This window comes from Amblyraja radiata, chromosome 5, assembly GCF_010909765.2.
Source record: "Amblyraja radiata isolate CabotCenter1 chromosome 5, sAmbRad1.1.pri, whole genome shotgun sequence".
NCBI lineage: Eukaryota > Metazoa > Chordata > Chondrichthyes > Rajiformes > Rajidae > Amblyraja > Amblyraja radiata.
Window position 1 is genome coordinate 93635361 of NC_045960.1, and position 20491 is coordinate 93655851.

Genomic DNA, 20491 nt, shown 5'->3' on the forward strand with positions numbered 1-20491 from the left:
GCTTCTATCTAACGGTCCTACCATAAACTAGGGCACAGTCTGATTCACCTCTACCCCTTATCGGACATTGGACTTTGTCTTTGGCACTGATGCCCTGTAATGCTGAGAGCTAAAACAAAGTGTTTCTCTGTATCTCGGTATACATTACAATAATAAACTTAAACCTACAAACAGCTATTTTTTTCCACTTGAGAAAATTCTGTGGACATTTAAAATCAGAGAATGGTGCAACATGTAAACACGCCCTTGGACTCATCTACTATCAACCAAGCATTTATACTAATCCCTCTTTATTCTCTCCTCCCATCCCCATCAGTTTGCCCCAGATTCCACAACACACCAACTCTCTTGGGGTAATTTACTGTGGACATTTAACCTACTGAACATCATGCCGTTAGGATGTGGAAGCCGGAGCACACGGATGAAACCCGCGTGGTCAGGCGGAGAGCATGCAGACTCCGCACGGACAGCAGGGAAGATTCAGTTTTATATTAGTTTTAGTTTAGGTTATTGTCAAGTGTACTGAGGTACAGTGAAAAGCTTTTGGATCAGGATTAAACCGGGAGGAAGAGAAATGAAAATATACTCACTCATTCCGGAAAAGAACCTCCTTTACAGCATAGTAATTTTCATCGAGGGTATATTTTGCTTTGTATACACAGCCAAATCCACCTTCACCAATTATTTCTTTATCTGTAAAGTTATCAAAGCTGCAGATGTTTCAGATAATCCATCAGGGCATTCGGGGGAAAAACACACAAAAATAAATCAGTAAGTAACCTTGCAAGGCATTTTACAGCAACATTACCCTCACAGTTAAAGCATCAAGGCACCCAGTCACACTTTAATAGGACCAAGTGCTGGAGTAACTCGGTGGGTCAGGCAGCATCTCTGGAGAACATGGAGAGGTGACATTTTGGGTCGGGATCCTTCTTCAGACTTACTAAATGACCAAACATTTGGCCAAGATAAGTAATTGGGAATTATAAAGGATTATTGGTGGAAATGTGTCTTCCTCGATAACAATCAGCACGGGAGCACCTCAAGGCTGCGTGCTCAGCCCCCTGCTGTACTCACTCTATACTCATGACTGTGTAGCCGGTCATAGTGCGAACTCCATCATCAAGTTCGCCGATGACACCACTGTTGTAGGACGAATCACTGATGGCGATGAGTCAGAGTATAGAAGTGAGATCGACCGATTGACCAAATGGTGCCAGCACAATAACCTGGCCCTCAACACCAGCAAAACCAAGGAACTGATTGTGGACTTTGGAAGAGCTAGGATAGGGACCCACAATTCCGTTTATATCAACGGGACGACGGTGAAAGGGTCAAGAACTTCAAATTCCTGGGCGTGCATATTTCCGAAGATCTTTCCTGGTCCCAGCACACTGATGCAGTTATAAAGAAAGCACATCAGCACCTCTACTTCCTGAGAAGATTACGGAGAGTCGGTTTGTCAAGGAGGACTCTCTCGATCTTCTGCAGGTGCACAGTAGAGAGCATGCTGACTGGCTGCATCGTGGCTTGGTTCGGCAACTTGAATGTCCAGGAGCGGGGGTAGTTAGAGGGTGGTGAATCTGTGGAATTCTTTGCCACAGAAGGCTGCGGAGGCCAAGTCAGTGGATATTTGTAAAGCGGAGGTTGACAGATTCTTGATTAATGTGTAAGGGTGTAAGGGGTTATGGGGAGAAAGGAGGTGAATGGGGTTGAGAGGGAAAGATAGATCAGCCATGATTGAATGGTGGAGTAGACTTGAGGACCGAAGGGCCCAATTCAGCTACCAGCACTTATGAACTTCTGTTGCACTTTGAGGAACATATAGTGGCATGAAGTCAATCAGGTCCTTGCCTAGTGAGACTGCCACAAACATTTACAGTGGTCCCATCTTACTTTCCCCATATTCCCATCAAATCCTCCTCAGTCCACTACTCCCCTATGTTTAGAGAGTTTGGAGTTTGGAGACATACAGCATAGAAATTGGCTTTTTAGCCCAAGTCCACCCCAGTCATTGATCACCCATTCAAATGAGTTCTATGCTATCTCTATACACTCTATACACATTCAGGGGCAATTTACAGAGACCAATTGACCTATTCATCCGGACATCTTTGGGATGTGGGTGGAAACCGGGCACCTGGGACGATCACAGAGGATCAGGCAAATTCCACACACACAGTACCAGAGGTCAGGATTGAACCCAGTTGGCGGAACTGTGTTTCTGATATTGAAGTGCAAATATATAGTCTCTTACCTCATCATCCCCCTCTTTTTATCTTGTCCATTGTCCTGTAAATCAGAAAGATGCATAAATTATTAATTTTCTCTAGTTTGTTAGGTAAGCATTTCTTGATTTAATGCCTTGTTTATCTCATGTAACAGTGAGCGCCTGTTCCTAAGCGAGATTTTTCTCAGGGTCTGGGATTGGATTCCATGCATACAAAGTGTTTGGTTTAAAGAGTAAATTAAATTTAGGATGTAGACCAAAATGCTGGAGAAACTCAGCGGACGAGGCAGAATCTACGGAGCGAAGGAAATAGGCAAAGTTTCGGGTCGAGACCCTTCTTCAGACTGATGTGAGGGTGGGGGGGGGGGGGGTGAAGCAGAAAGGAAGAGGCGAAGACAGTGGGCTGAGGGAGAGCTGAGAAGGGGAGGAGAAAGCAAGGACTACCTGAAATTAGAGAAGTCAATGTTCATACCGCTGGGGTGCAAATTGCCCAAGCGACATATGAAATCCGCAATCCCAGACCCTGAGAAAAATCTTGCTTAGGAACAGGTTACTTGAGATAAACAAACTGCGGGAGGAACTCAGCAGGTCAGGCAGCATCTGAGGAGGGAAATGGACAGATAACGTTCTGGGTTGGGATCTTTCTTCAGGCTCCCATTCTGAAGAGTCCGAAGAAGTTGTCTTGACCCAAAACGAGCATTCACAATCAATCAGGCGACTGCAACAAAATTACACAATTGAACAAAATCTTAGTACAAAAATCATGAGGATGTGTCATCTTACCCACGCTTAAATCCTTCCCCAGTATTGTATCCAATTCAATTTCCCATTGGGTAGCACCTGGCCCTGACACAACACTTGCCATGATCAGAGAAATACACTTTTATGTATTATTTGCAGATTGAAGAAAGGTACCAATAATCTAATTTCTATTTAATCGTTAAATGATATTGCCACTTCCTCCCCCCTCTAGATGATCTTGAAAGACATGCCCCTTCCTTAGTGCCTCACTAACCAGTGAGAAAGTGTTTCCTCTGTGCACTCGATTAAAACCGCCCATCATTGTTAAGACCCCGACTGATCCATCTCTTTAATTTCACAACAACATTGCGTGTATGTAGCAGAATCATGAGGTGGTGCCTGTCCCCAAACTCAGTCCAGGAAATTCCATAGAACTAGGGCGGCACGGTGGCGCAGCGGTAGAGTTGCTGCCTTACAGCACTTGCAGCACCAGAGACCCAGGTTCGATCCTGACTATGGGTGCTGTCTTTACGGAGTTTGTATGTTCTCCCTGTGACCGCGTCAGCCATGATCATATCGAATGGCGGTGCAGGCTCGAAGGGCCGAATGGCCTACTCCTGCACCTATTTTCTATGTTTCTATCTTCTGTTTCCTCCCACACTCCAAAGACGTACAGGTATGCAGGTAAATTGGCTTGGTAAATGTAAAAATAAAATTGGCACTAGTGTGTGTAAGATAGTGTTAATCTGCGGGGATGGCTGGTGTGCAAAATACTCTGTGCATTCACCCTATCAATCCCCCTCATGATTTTATACACCTCTAAAAGATCATCCCTCATCATCTGTGGAAGAGTCCTAGCCTGCTCAACCTCTTCCTATTGCTCAGCCCCTTGAGTCCTGGCAACATGCTTGTAAATCTCTCTGCACCCTTTCCAGCTTAACGACAGGCTGAATTAGTAGCTTACCATGCTGGGTGTAGAAGGTTCAGATGATGTGGGTTTGGGCCTATCGCCAGGAGTGGAACTATCCCTAGGAGAACGAGAAAAAAGCAACTGAATATATTTTAATTAGTTCATTGCCATTCTGATTGTAACAAAGAACTCCCACTTGAAGTAGATATAACTCTTCCAGGCATATCACACGCCGTTACAAACAAGTCAGGGATGAATTCTATCCATTTAAATAAATTGTTAATAAATTGCACTGAAATTGCACTGCTTGATTGTCAGTGCAGACTGGGCGGGCCACAGGGGTTGTTTCCTCTCTGACCTCTATGAATATCCTCTTGAGGGAATTATGAAAGAAGAAACTAATAAAAGCATTACCCCTAACATCACCAACATGACTAAGTTATTAACACTATGAGCAAAGTGAATTGTTCAGAATTTTACATGCTTCTATTATTAAAGTACAAATTACCTGTGCACACTTTCACATACTTACTTGAATACAATCCAATCTTGTGAATAACTGTTTGACATGTTCCCTGATGCCCAAGACATATCACTGGATGTCTTGGTGTATCATATGGATGAAACAAAAACAAAAAACAAAATTAATATGCGAATAAAAAAACTAATCAAACTTGAAAACTGATCTAAATTTAATTGACTCTTTAAACCAAACACTTTGTATGCATGGAATCCGCAATCGCAGACCCTGACAAAACTCTTGCTTAGGAACAGGCGCTCACTGAAATAAACAAACTGCTGGAGGAACTCAGCAGGTCAGGCAGCATCTGAGGAAGGAAATGGACAGATAACGTCTGGGTTGGAATCTTTCTTCAGTCTCCCATTCTGAAGAGTCCGAAGAAGTTGTTTTAACCCAAAACGTTGTCTGTCCATTCCCTCTTCAGATGCTGCCTGGTATGCTGAGATGCTCCATCACTTTGTGTTTAGCTCAAGATTTCAGCGCCTGCAGTTGCTTGTTTCTTCAGCTCACTGTTATTTGACAAGCATTCACACTCAATCAGGCGACTGCAACAAAATCACACATTTGAGCAAAATCTTAGTACAAAATTCATGAGGATGTGTCATCTTACCCATGTTTAAATCCTTCCCCAATATTGTACACAATTCAATTTCCCATTGGGTAGTACTTGGCCCTGACACAACATTTGCCATGATCAGAGAAATACACTTTTATGCATTATTTGCAGATTGAAGAAAGGTACCAACAATCTAATTTCTATTTAATCGTTAAATGATATTGCCTCTTCTTCCCCCCTCTAGATGATCTTGAAAGACAAGTCCTTTGCTTATTGCCTCACTAACCAGTGAGAAAGTGTTTCCTTTGTGCACTCGATTAAAATCGCCCATCACTGTTAAGACCCCGACTGATCCATCTCTTTAATTTCACAACAACATTGCGTGTATTTAGCTGAATCATGAGGTGGTGCCTGTCCCCAAACTCAAACCAGGAAATTCCATAGAACTAGGGCGGCACGGTGGCGCAGCGGTAGAGTTGCTGCCTTACAGCACTTGCAGCACCAGAGACCCGGGTTCGATCCTGACTATGGGCGCTGTCTGTACGGAGTTTGTATGTTCTCCCTGTGACCGCATCAGCCATGATCATATCGAATGGCGGTGCAGGCTCGAAGGGCCGAATGGCCTACTCCTGCAGCTATTTTCTATGTTTCTATCTTCTGTTTCCTCCCACACTCCAAAGACGTACAGGTATGCAGGTAAATTGGCTTGGTAAATGTAAAAATAAAATTGGCACTAGTGTGTGTAAGATAGTGTTAATCTGCAGGGATGGCTGGTGTGCAAAATACTCTGTGCATTCACCCTATCAATCCCCCTCATGATTTTATACACCTCTAAAAGATCATCCCTCATCATCTGTGGAAGAGTCCTAGCCTGCTCAACCTCTTCCTATTGCTCAGCCCCTTGAGTCCTGCCAACATGCTTGTAAATCTCTCTGCACCCTTTCCAGCTTAACGACAGGCTGAATTAGTAGCTTACCATGCTGGGTGTAGAAGGTTCAGATGATGTGGGTTTGAGCGTATCCCCAGGAGTGGAACTATCCCTAGGAGAACGAGAAAAAAGCAACTGAATATATTTTAATTAGTTCATTGCCATTCTGATTGTAACAAAGAACTCCCACTTGAAGTGGATATAACTCTTCCAGGCATATCACACGCCGTTACAAACAAGTCAGGGATGAATTCTATCCATTTAAATAAATTGTTAATAAATTGCACTGAAATTGGGCTGCTTGATTGTCAGTGCAGACTGGGCGGGCTACAGGGGTTGTTTCCTCTCTGACCTCTATGAATATCCTCTTGAGGGAATTATGAAAGAAGAAACTAATAAAAGCATTACCCCTAACATCACCAACACGACTAAGTTATTAACACTATGAGCAAAGTGAATTGTTCAGAATTTTACATGCTTCTATTATTAAAGTACAAATTACCTGTGCGCACTTTCACATACTTACTTGAATATGATCCACTCTTGTGAATAACTGTTTGACATGTTCCCTGATGCCCAAGACATATCACTGGATGCTCTTGGTCAATCAATAGATGAAACAAAAACAAAAAACAAAATTAATATGCGAGTAAACAAACTAATCAAACTTGAAAACTGATCTAAATTTAATTGACTCTTTAAACCAAACACTTTGTATGCATGGAATCCGCAATCCCAGACCCTGACAAAACTCCTGCTTAGGAACAGGCGCTCACTGAGATAAACAAACTGCTGGAGGAACTCAGCAGGTCAGGCAGCATCTGAGGAAGGAAATGGACAGATAACGTCTGGGTTGGAATCTTTCTTCAGTCTCCCATTCTGAAGAGTCCGAAGAAGTTGTTTTAACCCAAAACGTTGCCTGTCCATTCCCTCTTCAGATGCTGCCTGGTATGCTGAGATGCTCCATCACTTTGTGTTTAGCTCAAGATTTCAGCGCCTGCAGTTGCTTGTTTCTTCAGCTCACTGTTATTTGACAAGCATTCACACTCAATCAGGCGACTGCAACAAAATCACACATTTGAGCAAAATCTTAGTACAAAATTCATGAGGATGTGTCATCTTACCCATGTTTAAATCCTTCCCCAATATTGTACACAATTCAATTTCCCATTGGGTAGTACTTGGCCCTGACACAACATTTGCCATGATCAGAGAAATACACTTTTATGCATTATTTGCAGATTGAAGAAAGGTACCAACAATCTAATTTCTATTTAATCGTTAAATGATATTGCCTCTTCTTCCCCTCTCTAGATGATCTTGAAAGACAAGTCCTTTGCTTTTTGCCTCACTAACCAGTGAGAAAGTGTTTCCTTTGTGCACTCGATTAAAATCGCCCATCACTGTTAAGACCCCGACTGATCCATCTCTTTAATTTCACAACAACATTGCGTGTATTTAGCTGAATCATGAGGTGGTGCCTGTCCCCAAACTCAAACCAGGAAATTCCATAGAACTAGGGCGGCACGGTGGCGCAGCGGTAGAGTTGCTGCCTTACAGCACTTGCAGCACCAGAGACCCGGGTTCGATCCTGACTATGGGCGCTGTCTGTACGGAGTTTGTATGTTCTCCCTGTGACCGCGTCAGCCATGATCATATCGAATGGCGGTGCAGGCTCGAAGGGCCGAATGGCCTACTCCTGCAGCTATTTTCTATGTTTCTATCTTCTGTTTCCTCCCACACTCCAAGGACGTACAGGTATGCAGGTAAATTGGCTTGGTAAATGTAAAAATAAAATTGGCACTAGTGTGTGTAAGATAGTGTTAATCTGCAGGGATGGCTGGTGTGCAAAATACTCTGTGCATTCACCCTATCAATCCCCCTCATGATTTTATACACCTCTAAAAGATCATCCCTCATCATCTGTGGAAGAGTCCTAGCCTGCTCAACCTCTTCCTATTGCTCAGCCCCTTGAGTCCTGGCAACATGCTTGTAAATCTCTCTGCACCCTTTCCAGCTTAACGACAGGCTGAATTAGTAGCTTACCATGCTGGATGTAGAAGGTTCAGATGATGTGGGTTTGGGCGTATCCCCAGGAGTGGAACTATCCCTAGGAGAACGAGAAAAAAGCAACTGAATATATTTTAATTAGTTCATTGCCATTCTGATTGTAACAAAGAACTCCCACTTGAAGTGGATATAACTCTTCCAGGCATATCACACGCCGTTACAAACAAGTCAGGGATGAATTCTATCCATTTAAATAAATTGTTAATAAATTGCACTGAAATTGCACTGCTTGATTGTCAGTGCAGACTGGGCGGGCTACAGGGGTTGTTTCCTCTCTGACCTCTATGAATATCCTCTTGAGGGAATTATGAAAGAAGAAACTAATAAAAGCATTACCCCTAACATCACCAACACGACTAAGTTATTAACACTATGAGCAAAGTGAATTGTTCAGAATTTTACATGCTTCTATTATTAAAGTACAAATTACCTGTGCGCACTTTCACATACTTACTTGAATATGATCCCACCTTGTGAAGAACTGTTTGACATGTTCCCTGATGCCCAAGACATATCACTGGATCTCTTGGTCAATCAAATAGATGAAACAAAAACAAAAAACAAAATTAATATGCGAGTAAACAAACTAATCAAACTTGAAAACTGATCTAAATTTAATTGACTCTTTAAACCAAACACTTTGTATGCATGGAATCCGCAATCCCAGACCCTGACAAAACTCCTGCTTAGGAACAGGCGCTCACTGAGATAAACAAACTGCTGGAGGAACTCAGCAGGTCAGGCAGCATCTGAGGAAGGAAATGGACAGATAACGTCTGGGTTGGAATCTTTCTTCAGTCTCCCATTCTGAAGAGTCCGAAGAAGTTGTTTTAACCCAAAACGTTGCCTGTCCATTCCCTCCTCAGATGCTGCCTGATATGCTGAGATGCTCCATCACTTTGTGTTTAGCTCAAGATTTCAGCGCCTGCAGTTGCTTGTTTCTTCAGCTCACTGTTATTTGACAAGCATTCACACTCAATCAGGCGACTGCAACAAAATCACACATTTGAGCAAAATCTTAGTACAAAATTCATGTGGATGTGTCATCACATCCACGTTTAAATCCTTCCCCAGTATTGTGCCCAATTCAATTTCCCATTGGGTAGTCCCTGGCCCTGACACAACACTTGCCATGATCAGAGAAATACACTTTTATGCATTATTTGCAGATTGAAGAATGGTACAAACAATCTAATTTCTATTTAATCGTTAAATGATATTGCCATTTCTTCCCCCCTCTAGATCTTCTTGAAAGACAAGTCCTTTGCTTATTGCCTCACTAACCAGTGGGAAAGTGTTTCCTTTGTGCACTCGATTAAAACCGCCCATCATTGTTAAGACCCCGACTGATCCATCTCTTTAATTTCACAACAACATTGCGTGTATGTAGCAGAATCATGAGGTGGTGCCTGTCCCCAAACTCAATCCAGGAAATTCCATAGAACTAGGGTGGCACTGTGGCGCAGCGGTAGAGTTGCTGCCTTACAGCACTTGCAGCACCAGAGACCCGGGTTCGATCCTGACTATGGGTGCTGTCTGTACGGAGTTTGTACATTCTTCCCATGGGTTTTCTCCGAGATCTTCAGTTTGCTCCCACACTCCAAAGACATACAAGTATGTAGGTAAATTGGCTTGGTTAATGTTAAAAATTGTCCCTAGTGTGTGTAAGATAGTGTTAATGTGCAGGGATTGATGGTCGGCGCGGACCCGGTCGGCCGAAGGAACTATTTCCCGCTGTATCTCTAAACTAAACTAGTCCTAATTTTACCCCATCCCCTAACCTGGAGCCGCTGCTGCCCTGGCAGCAGCGGCTCACCGGCAGTCCCGTTTGTTTGTGTTTTTTGTGTTGTTTATTTCGTTTTGGTTAGTCTAGTTTTTGGTTCTTAGTTTGTGTTTGGGGGGGGGGGGGGGGGGTTGGAACGGGGTTTGCAGTCTCTCCCTGCGGGGGAATGCGACTTTTTTGCCGTATTCCCCTTCTCTGCCTCCGTCTGCACTGAGGCCTAATGGAGCTGGCGACCTCGAGGCTCCGGAGGCAGAGCCCATCAGGACTCGCCCTGAGCTCGCTCCCGTGAGGGCGGTCCGGCTCAGGGCTGGAACGAGGCTCCCGTCGGAGCGGCCGAGCTCGGGGAGGTGCGGCGCTCGCAGCCCGAAGGAGGTTCGGCGCCCATGTCGGGGCGGCCCGGCCCGAGGGAGAAGCGGCGCCCAAGTCGGGGCAGCCCGGCCAGAGGGTGAAGCGACGCCCAAGTCGGGGCAGCCCGGCCAGAGGGAGAAGCGACGCCTAAGTCGGGGCGGCCCGGCCAGAGGAAGAAGCGACGCCCATGTCGGGGCGGCCCGGCCCGGGGGAGGTTCGGCGCCCATGTCGGGGCGGCCCAGCCCGAGGCTGAAGACTGTACGGTACTCACGTGAGGGTGGCTGGGACGGTGTTCTGGCGGTGGTGGCCTGAGTCCGGGGTTCGGCCGCGGGCCAGCGGCTGCGTCTGCAGGACTGGTGGGCGGCAGCTTCAACCACCCCGGGCCGCGGTGTTTGAGCCGCGGGACTGATTTGTAACATCGCCCGGGGGGTATCGCCTCAGTGCAGAGGGAGAAGAGGAGGGAAGAGACTGCAGACCTAAGATTTTTGCCTCCATCACAGTGAGGAGATGCTGGGTGGACTCACTGTGGTGGATGTTAATATGTGTTTATTGTTGTTTTTATTGTATTGTATGTATGACTGCTGAAATTTCGTTCAGACTTCGGTCTGAATGACAATAAAGGCTATCTATCTATCTATCTATCTATCTATATCTATCTATCTATCTATATCTATCTATCTATCTATCTATCTATCTATCTATCTATCTATCTATCTATCTATCTATCTATCTATCTATCTATCTATCTATCTATCTATCTATCTATCTATCTATCTATCTATCTATCTATCTATCTATCTATCTATCTATCTATCTATCTATCTATCTATCTATCTATCTATCTATCTATCTATCTATCTATCTATCTATCTATCTATCTATCTATCTATCTATCTATCTATCTATCTATCTATCTATCTATCTATCTATCTATCTATCTATCTATCTATCTATCTATCTATCTATCTATCTACCCACGCATAGCCCCCAACTCGCAGGTGCGGCTAGAGAGGAAGGGAAGAAGAGAGGGCAGGGGCAGAGGGCAGAAGGCAGAGGACATTTAAATGGCGTCAAGTTGGGAAAAGGGGAAGTACAACGGGATCTGGGGGTCCTTGTACATCAGTCTATGAAAGTAAGCATGCAGGTACAGCAGGCAGTGAAGAAAGCGAATGGCATGTTGGCATTTATTACAAGAGGAATCGAATATAGGAACAAAGAGGTCCTTCTGCAGTTGTACGGAGCCCTAGTGAGACCACACCTGGGGTATTGTGTGCAGTTTTGGTCCCCTAATTTGAGGAAGGACATTCTTGCTATTGAGGGAGTGCAGCGTAGGTTTACAAGGTAAATTCCCGGGATGGTGGGACAGTCATATGCTGAGAGATTGGAGCAGCTGGTCTTGTACACTCTGGAGTTTAGAACGATGAGAGGGGATCTCATTGAAACATATAAGATTGTTACAGGCTTGGACACACTAGAGGCAGGAAACATGTTCCCGATGTTGGGGGAGTCCAGAACCAGGGGCCACAGTTTAAGAATAAGGAGTAAGCCATTTAGAACGGAGATGATGAAACACTTTTTCTCACAGAGAGTGGTGAGTCTGTGGAATTCTCTGCCTCAGTGGGCGGTGGAGGCAGGCTCTCTGGATGCTTTAAAGAGAGAGCTAGATACGGCTCTTAAAAATAGCGGAGTCAGGGGATATGGGGAGAAGGCAGGAACGGGGTACTGATTGGGGATGATCAGCCATGATCACATTGAATGGCGGTGCTGAGTCGAAGGGCCAAATGGCCTACTCCTGCAGAGGCAGAGAGCAGCAGCAACCTCCCCACCATGCGCTGACACGAGGACCCCGAGCCACCGCAGTCTTCAGCTTTTTGGTCTTCGGTCGATGGCCCGACTTCATCTCCGGCTGCGTCTTTTGAATAGCGGGGGGGGGGGGGGGGGGGGGGGGGGAGGGAGGGGGGGAGGAGGGAGGGGGGGGGAGGAGGGAGGAGTGGGGGGTTGGTGACGTCACTCGCAGAGCGAGGAAGAAGGCACACAGACCTATTGTGACGGCTTCAGCGGAAGACAGTCGTTTTAAAATTCAAAGTTGTCAGATTTTTGAACACTTTCATTAATAACTCGAGAAATAAAGCATTAACTTTTCAGAGAAGGTGATTTTGGACTCCAGGGGAAAATGTCTACAGGAATGTGTAAAAGTTACAATTACCGTGTCGTTTTTTTCCGCAAAGATGTGATTACACACAAACTCACACACATCCACATCCAAGATCAGAGTTTTATAAGTATAGAGATATTAGTGGCATTAAAGAGATACCATTGTGGCATTTACGAGATATAACCAACATGTAGAGGAACCAACGAGAGAGCAGGCTATTCTAGACTGGGTATTGAGTAATGAGGAAGGGTTAGTTAGCAGTCTTGTTGAGAGTGGCCCATTGGACAAGAGTGACCATAATATGGTTGAGTTCTTCATTAGGATGGAGAGTGACATAATTAATTCAGAGACAAGGGTTCTGAACTTAAACATAGAAACATAGAAAATAGGTGCAGGAGTAGGCCATTCGGCCCTTCGAGCCTGCACTGCCCTTCGACATGATCATGGCTGATCATCCAACTCAGTATCCCATCCCTGCCTTCTCTCCATACCCCCAAATCCCTTAAGCCACAAGGGCCACATCTAACTCCCTCTTAAATATAGCCAATGAACTGGCCTCAACTACCTTCTGTGGAAGAGAATTCCGCAGATTCACCACTCTGTGTAAAAAATGATTTTCTCATCTCGGTCCTAAAAGACTTCCCTCTTATCCTTAAACTGTGACCCCTAGTTCAGGACTTCCTCAACATCGGGAATAATCTACCTGCATCTAACCTGTCCAACCCCTTAAGAATTTTGTACGTTTCTATAAGATCCCCCCTCAATCTTCTAAATTCTAGCGTGTACAAGCCGAAAGTTTTGACGGTATGAGATGTGAATTGGCCAAGATAGACTGGCAATTGATTCTTAAAGGGTGGACGGTGGAGATGCAATGGAAGGCATTTAAAGGCTGCATGGATGAACTACAACAATTGTTCATCCCAGTTTGGCAAAATAATAAATCAGGGAAGGTAGTGCATCCGTGGATAACAAGGGAAATCAGGGATAGTATCAAAACAAAAGATGAAGCATACAAATTAGCCAGAAAAAGCAGCCTACCAGAGGACTGAGAGAAATTCAGAGTCCAGCAGAGGAGGACAAAGGGCTTAATTAGGAAAGGTAAAATAGATTATGAAAGAAAACTGGCAGGGAACATAAAAACTGACTGCAAAAGTTTTTATAGATATATGAAGAGAAAAAGATTAGTTAAAACAAATATAGGTACCTTGCAGTCAGAAACAGGTGAATTGATCATGGGTAACAAGGACAGGACAAGGAACAAGGGTAGCTAATGTAACCCCACTTTTTAAAAAGGGAGGGAGAGAGAAAACGGGGAATTACAGACCAGTTAGTCTAACATCGGTAGTGGGGAAACTGCTAGAGTCAGTTATTAAAGATGGGATAGCAGCACATTTGGAAAGTGGTGAAATCATTGGACAAAGTCAGCATGGGTTTATGAAAGGTAAATCATGTCTGACGAATCTTATAGAATTTTTCGAGGATGTAACTAGTAGAGTGGATAAGAGACACCAGTGGATGTGTTATATCTGGACTTTCAGAGGCTTTCGACAAGGTCCCACATAAGAGATTAGTATACAAACTTAAAGTACACGGTATTGGGGGTTCAGTATTGATGTGGATAGAGAACTGGCTGGTAGACAGGAAGCAAAGAGTAGGAGTAAACGGGTCCTTTTCAGAATGGCAGGCAGTGACTAGTGGGGTACCGCAAGGCTCAGTGCTGGGACCCCAGCTATTCACAATATATATTAATGATTTGGACGAGGGAACTGAATGCAACATCTCCAAGTTTGCGGATGACACAAAGCTGGGGGGCAGTGTTCGCTGTGAGGAGGATTCTAGGAGGCTGCAAAGTGACTTGGATAGGTTGGGTGAGTGGGCAAATGCCAGGCAGATGCAGTATAATAGTATGATTAAACGAAAACTTACCAGTTTGAAGTTTGATCTGTATTTTATGAGGAGTTACGATGAGGGATTACGTGAAGAGCCCGCTCAGCACGCATGCGCGGCATACTTCAAAGCAGCGGTGTGGAATCACAGATAGACACAGTTATTGAAATAAACATAGTAAAGAAAAGGAGACATCAGTTATCAGTTTGACCCATATTATTGAGGGTGGGAGCGGAGGGCACGTAATCCCTCATCGTAACTCCTCATAAAATACAGATCAAACTTCAAACTGGTAAGTTCTCGTTTAATCTCACTATTTTACTTCGGAGTCACGTGAGTGACTACGTGAAGATTTTAATGCTCTTCAAACCGTGTAACAGTTATTACTTCACTCACTGCCGAAGTCCTTGAGGGAGGAAGTGTGTTATCGTAATCAACCAATGAATCTGTTTGCAGAAAAACACAATGGTATTTATTAACAATAACAACAAAGAAATTAAATTGCTCCCCTGGACTTAAATTAAATATTTGCAGTCTGTAAAAAAATTTCTGCAAATAAAGCAGGTTTTGCCAACGGCTTATTATAAAAAGTTCAGAACGTTCTTTCCCCCGAACATCCTGCTGTAGCCAGGATGTGGTCTATAGGCACGTCCATTCTTTTGGCCGTCGACGTGGATGCTGCCCTGGTGGAGTGAGATTTGTACATGTTATGTTTATCCCAGCAGCTTTTAGCACCTGCTTGAGCCATCTCGAAATGGTTTGACTCGTCACCCGACCATAAGGTTTTTTATGACTGACCCATAAGGCTTTTTCACTCCCTCGAATATTTTTGGTTGTGTCTATGTAGGACAGTAGGTGGGTCATCGCACATAACCGTGGTTCTGGCGGGTAAACCCGGAATTCCACGACTGGATTAGGTGTTCCTGGTCTGCTCTGTTTGATCAGTCCCTGGATAATGAAAGAGATCTGGCCTGGAGCTGTGATCATGTTGTCCAGTTGTCTGACGCATTTTCCATCTGGGCCTTGGTCTAAAAAAGACTTCCGGTGGTGATATACGGACCCCGAGCTTTCACCAGTCCCATAGGGTAGACGTCGACTGGTGGACGCGATGGGGTGCTGTCGCTTGGGTATTGTTGTTTTGGGTTTGCTCGTCCCGGGGCCTGCCCTCATGAGACCGAAAGTTTTAGAGGCCTCTTCCATATCCTTGACTTTTTTAGTGAGGTCTTTGCCAAAGAGTAGTGTGTCTGGCTCAGTGGTTGGGATTTTGCACAACCCGGCGAATTTTGGATTGAGGGCAGGTCTTATAATTTCTTTGCGGAGGTTATTTATCTCGAACTGCGTGTTGCACAACAGTGCGAGAGTGTCTTGTTGGTTTGTGGTCATTTCTGTATTGTCCACAGAACGAGCAAATTATGTGATGGCTGACGTCAGGAGCATGAGGATCCGCTGCAGTTTCAGCTCCTGATTTCGAATATTTGTCCCAACGTGCCCCCAGATTTGGCTGTTGACAGCCGGCACTTTGAGTGATTCACAATTTTCAGGAGCTGTGTATAATTCTAAGACCTCATTAACACCTGCTCCTGTAGGGGCCTGTTGGAAAGGTGGTTAATGCTGGCCGCTAGTTTAGGCTCTAATGGCCTTCCTGCACGTGGGGCTGCCACGTAGCGGTCCATCACACCCAGCAGCTCTTCCTGTTCCTGCACCCCTGGCATACTCCTGACTTCTTCAGCCAGCATCCCCTCTTCCTGACCAGCCCAGCACTGGTCGCCAAAGCTGCCCTCGGATGAGGGAGAAGCGATGGCCAGTGCACAAGGCACTGTGGAGGGAGTGCCTGAACTCCCCCTGCGAGACTGCTCCTCACACAGCGAGTCTCGCTGGAGCACCTGCTCCAGGAGCCGCTCCATGCGGCTGTCTCTCCCCCGAACGGGTGGTGAGACATCCCCGTCAGACGAATTGGACACCACCGGCCGGATGGTCTTCCTGGTGGCTTTGCATCCAGTCCGCTGCTCAGGCGCTAGCGAGACTGGGCTCGGCCCGGTGTTGGGGCTGGCGGAGCGCCGGGTAAGCGGTCCTACCGCCTCCTGCCCCCCACTGATGGAACGCTCCTCCGTTGGAGTCAAGCGGGGAACAGGTTTCTTCAAGAGCCTTTTCTTGTTCATATTCATGCTGTGGAAACAAAGCAGAAGGCTCTCGTTGCCAAAAGAAAACCAACCTCAGAGTAACTCACCTGACGGTCCGTCTTTTAAACTGTAGCGGGAGCGCCTGACTCCCGCTGCGGCCGCTGTTGCACTGCTGAACGCAATGCCGCGCCTGCGTGCTGAGCGGGCTCTTCATGTAGTCACTCACGTGACTCCGAAGTAAAGTGTGGATAAATGTGAGGTTATCCACTTTGGTGGCAAAAACAGGAAAATAGACTATTATCTGAATGGTGGCCGATTAGGAAAAAGGGAGATGGAACGAGACCTGGGTGTCATGGTACACCAGTCATTGAAAGTAGGCATGCAGGTGCAGCAGGCAGTGAAGAAAGCGAATGGTATGTTAGCATTCATAGCAAAATGATTTGAGTATAGGAGCAGGGAGGTTCTACTGCAGTTGTACAGGGTCTTGGTGAGACCACACCTGGAGTATTGCGTACAGTTTTGGTCTCCCAATCTGAGGAAGGACATTCTTGCCGTAGAGGGAGTACAAAGAAGGTTCACCAGACTGATTCCTGGGTTGTCAGGACTTTCATATGAAGAAAGACTGGATATACTCGGCTTGTACTCGCTAGAATTTAGAAGTTTGATGAGGGATCTTATAGAAACTTACAAAATTCTTAAGGGGTTGGACAGGCTAGATGCAGGAAGATTGTTCCCGATGTTGGGGGAAGTCCAGAACAAGCGGTCACAGTTTAAGGATAAAGGGGAACTCTTTTAGGACTGAGATGAGAAAAACATGTTTTACACAGAGAGTGGTGAATCTCTGGAATTCTCTGCCACAGAATGTATTTGAGGCCAGTTCATTGGCTATATTTAAGAGGGAGTTAGATGTGGCCCTTGTGGTTAATGGGATCAAGGGGTATGGAGAGAAGACAGGCACAGGATACTGAGTTGGATGATCAGCCATGGTCATATTGAATGGCGGTGCAGGCTCGAAGGGCCGAATAGCCTACTCCTGCACCTATTTTCTATGTTTCTATGTTTCTATATTAGTGGATTTAAGAGTGGTATTTCAGGCCCGTACGAAGCTTTTCAAAAAAGGGGGTGGCATGACAGGATTACAAAAGAATTAACGTGAAATAATGTGTGTGCTGTGCACATCACGAGCGCGAAACACAAAGTCCCTCGATGCCCGGGTCCAGGGCCCTTAAGCGGGCCCTGGAAGCTCAGGGATTTTAGATGCTCTCTGATCCATTCTGAGCCTTGTTTTGGAGTATTTTTGCACCAAATTTATGACCAATATTTCAGAAATTAACAGGAATCTGAGGTAGCTTTTTCACACATGGATGTATGGAACGAGCTGCCAGAGGAGTTGTTAAGGCTGGGACTATCCTAATGTTTAAGAGACATTTGGGCACGTACATGGATAGGTCAGGTTTGGATGGATATGGGCCAAACATGTGTGAGTGGAACTAGTGTAGATGGGACATGTTGGGCAGTGTGGGCAAGTTGGGCTGAAGAGCCTGTTTCCACACTGCATCACTCTATGACTAAAAAGTGAAGAAAAATTAATGTAGATAAGTAGAGCAGATTTGAAAATTGAGTGAAATGTAAAGGCAGAGAAATGTTTATGGGTGGAAAGGAACATAGGAAAGGAGGGGGGAGAGTGGGCTTGGGCAAATGGGTGAAGGGAAAATAGTCACAAAGTGCTGGAGTAACTCAGTGAGTCAGGCAGCATCTGTGGAGAATATGGATAGGTGACATTTCACAGAGTGCTGGAGTAACTCAGCGGATCAGGCAGCATCTCTGGAGAACATGGATAGGTGACATGTCACAGTGCTGGAGTAACTCAGCGGATCAGGCAGCATCTCTGGAGAACATGGATAGGTGACATGTCACAGTGCTGGAGTAACTCAGTGGGTCAGGCAGCATCTCTGGAGAAAAGGTATAGATTATATTTCGGGTCAAGACCGTTCTTCAGTAATATTCATGATGTGCCATGCATAGACATTCCTCAATGTTACCGAAACCATCGTGAGCTACTTTGTGACAGTGCTGGCCCTCTCCTATAACGTCTCTGCTACCTTGGGTGATGCAGGATAGGACACGAGCTTTGGGACATGGTGTGAAGCTGTTGCAGTCTGTCCCAGCATGGTAAAAACCTAGATGGAGTGGATGTGGAGAGGATGTTTCCACTAGTGGGAGAGTCTAGGACCAGTGGCCACAGCCTCAGAATTAAAATACATTCCTTTAGGAAGGGGATGAGCAGGAATTTCTTAAGTCAGAGGGTGGTGAACTGTGGAATTCATTGCCACAGACAGCTGTGGAGGCCAAGTCAATGGATATTTTTCAGGAGGAGTTTTTTTTAAAACTCGATTCTGCGATTACAGACTTTATCTGGGATTACAAAACTCACAGAATTCATAAACGACATTTATGCAAATCTAAAGAAATCGGCGGATTGGCTTTCCCTAATTTCTTTTACTATTACTGGGCAACGAACATTAAAAATGTAACTTATTGAATTGACGATACATGCCAACAAGTAAACTGGCTAAAAATGGAGAGGGAAGATTGTTTGCCTTTCAATATAGATGCGATTCTTCTCTCGCCAATACATCTGAAGAAATCAGCGTATGAGAAAAATCTGATAATCCATAGCACTTTACGAATCTGGAAACATGTGAAATCAACCCTTAAATTGAGAAATTTATCTCTCCTCTTACCAATCGCCAATAATCCCTCGTTTAAACCGTCTACTTTAGACAAGGCGTTTATACAATGGGAAAGCTTCGGAATTAAAAAGCTGTGAGATCTTTATGAGATGGGGACAGTACAGGATGAATGGGATCTGTAAACGATGAATGGGGATTTCAGTACAGGATGAATGTGGGGCATCAGTAAAAGATGAATGAGGGGCTCAGTACAGGATGAATGAGGGGCTCAGTATAGGATGAATGAGGGGTATCAGTAAAAGATGAATGGGGAGATCACTACCAGATGTATGGGGGGGGGGGGGGGGGTTGGTCGTGCAGGGTAAATGGAGGGTGGGTCAGTAGGGATGAATGGGGGGGGGGGGGTGCAGTGCAGGATGAACGGAGGAGAAGTGCCTGATGGATGGGAAGGGGGTAAGTACAGGATGAATTTGGGGACCAGTGTAGGATGAATGGGAGGGGGGGTAGATGGGGAGGGGAGCACAGGGGATGTCAGTGAGGACTGAATGGAGGCGGGAATGGTGATCAGTGCGGGATGGAGAGGAGGGGTCTCAGGATAAGGGAGGGGGGGGGTGGAGGGGACGTACGAGAGAGAGAGAGAGGGGATGGGGCAGAGGAGGTGGGGAGGAAGGAAGGTCAGCGCTCCTCGGCCAACATCACCACGCTGCCTTGGCCGTCCCTGTCCACCGCAAGTGCCGCCGCCTAAGGGGGAGGCGATTGGGATCCCTCGCCAACGCCTCCCCTCCTCCGCCAGCCAACAGCAAGGTGCAGGGCCGAGCGGTGCAGCTCCAAGATCCTATAGCTCTAGGATCTTTTGTGCAGCTGCTTCAGACGGTGGAAGGAGTCCTCTCCCTCCATCCTCCCGGCCTCGGCGTGCGGGAGGGTTTGTTTTGAAAGTGTAGGCAGAATGGCAAGCAGCGGCCGCTATCAGGGCGAGCGGGATGCGGGAGGAGGAGGAGATGGAGCCGCTGTCACGGCCGCTGCTGCTGCTGTGCGTGACCCATCATTCGTTCCGATTCTCCGTCACCCTGCATCTAGTATCTTTGCCCCACACTACAGCTGTTGCCGCCGTCGGCACGAAACGTCACGCTCCTTTTCTCCAGAGACGCTGCCTGACCCGCTGAGTTATTCCATTTTTTTGTGTCTATCTTCGGTATAAACCAGTGCCAAGCCGGGCAAAATGACTCGGCGCTTAGGTTGCCCGGCGGCACTTTGGGTAGTCATTGGCACATGGGCAACCGTTAATTTCGAGCCCTGCAGACTGTCAGACAGCAGGGCAGCCATACCTAACTGGACGGCGCCCCCTAGGTGTGTTTACAAACACAGGTCGCTGTAAATGGTTACATGGTGACCGGCCCATTCACTTACCGAGCGGTGTCGCCGGTACAACACGTTGCCGTCTTCTCCTCCGCCGCTCTGCCCGCAGCCTGAGTCTCCCAGCCGAGTCAGCGTTTCCTCGGCGCCTGGCGCTTTCACTTTCCCTTTCCTCCAGTTTACAGCAAAGATCTTTG

General features: G+C 46.0%; 1 protein-coding gene across 3 annotated transcripts in view; it reads right to left on the bottom strand.

Annotated features, from left to right (window-relative positions):
* eif2ak2 (eukaryotic translation initiation factor 2 alpha kinase 2) overlaps positions 1-20491 on the bottom strand; it is a 162255-nt gene that overhangs the window by 15929 nt on the left and 125835 nt on the right. For 2 of the 3 annotated variants that reach the window (XM_033021791.1, XM_033021788.1), the window contains exons 14-15: positions 2258-2292; positions 591-710 (exon numbers count right to left, since the gene is read on the bottom strand). The exons of the other annotated variant lie outside the window; for it this stretch is intronic. In XM_033021791.1, the coding sequence (XP_032877682.1) occupies positions 591-710; positions 2258-2292 (155 nt within the window). The remainder of the gene's footprint in view (positions 1-590; positions 711-2257; positions 2293-20491) is intronic. 3 annotated transcript variants of the gene reach the window in all.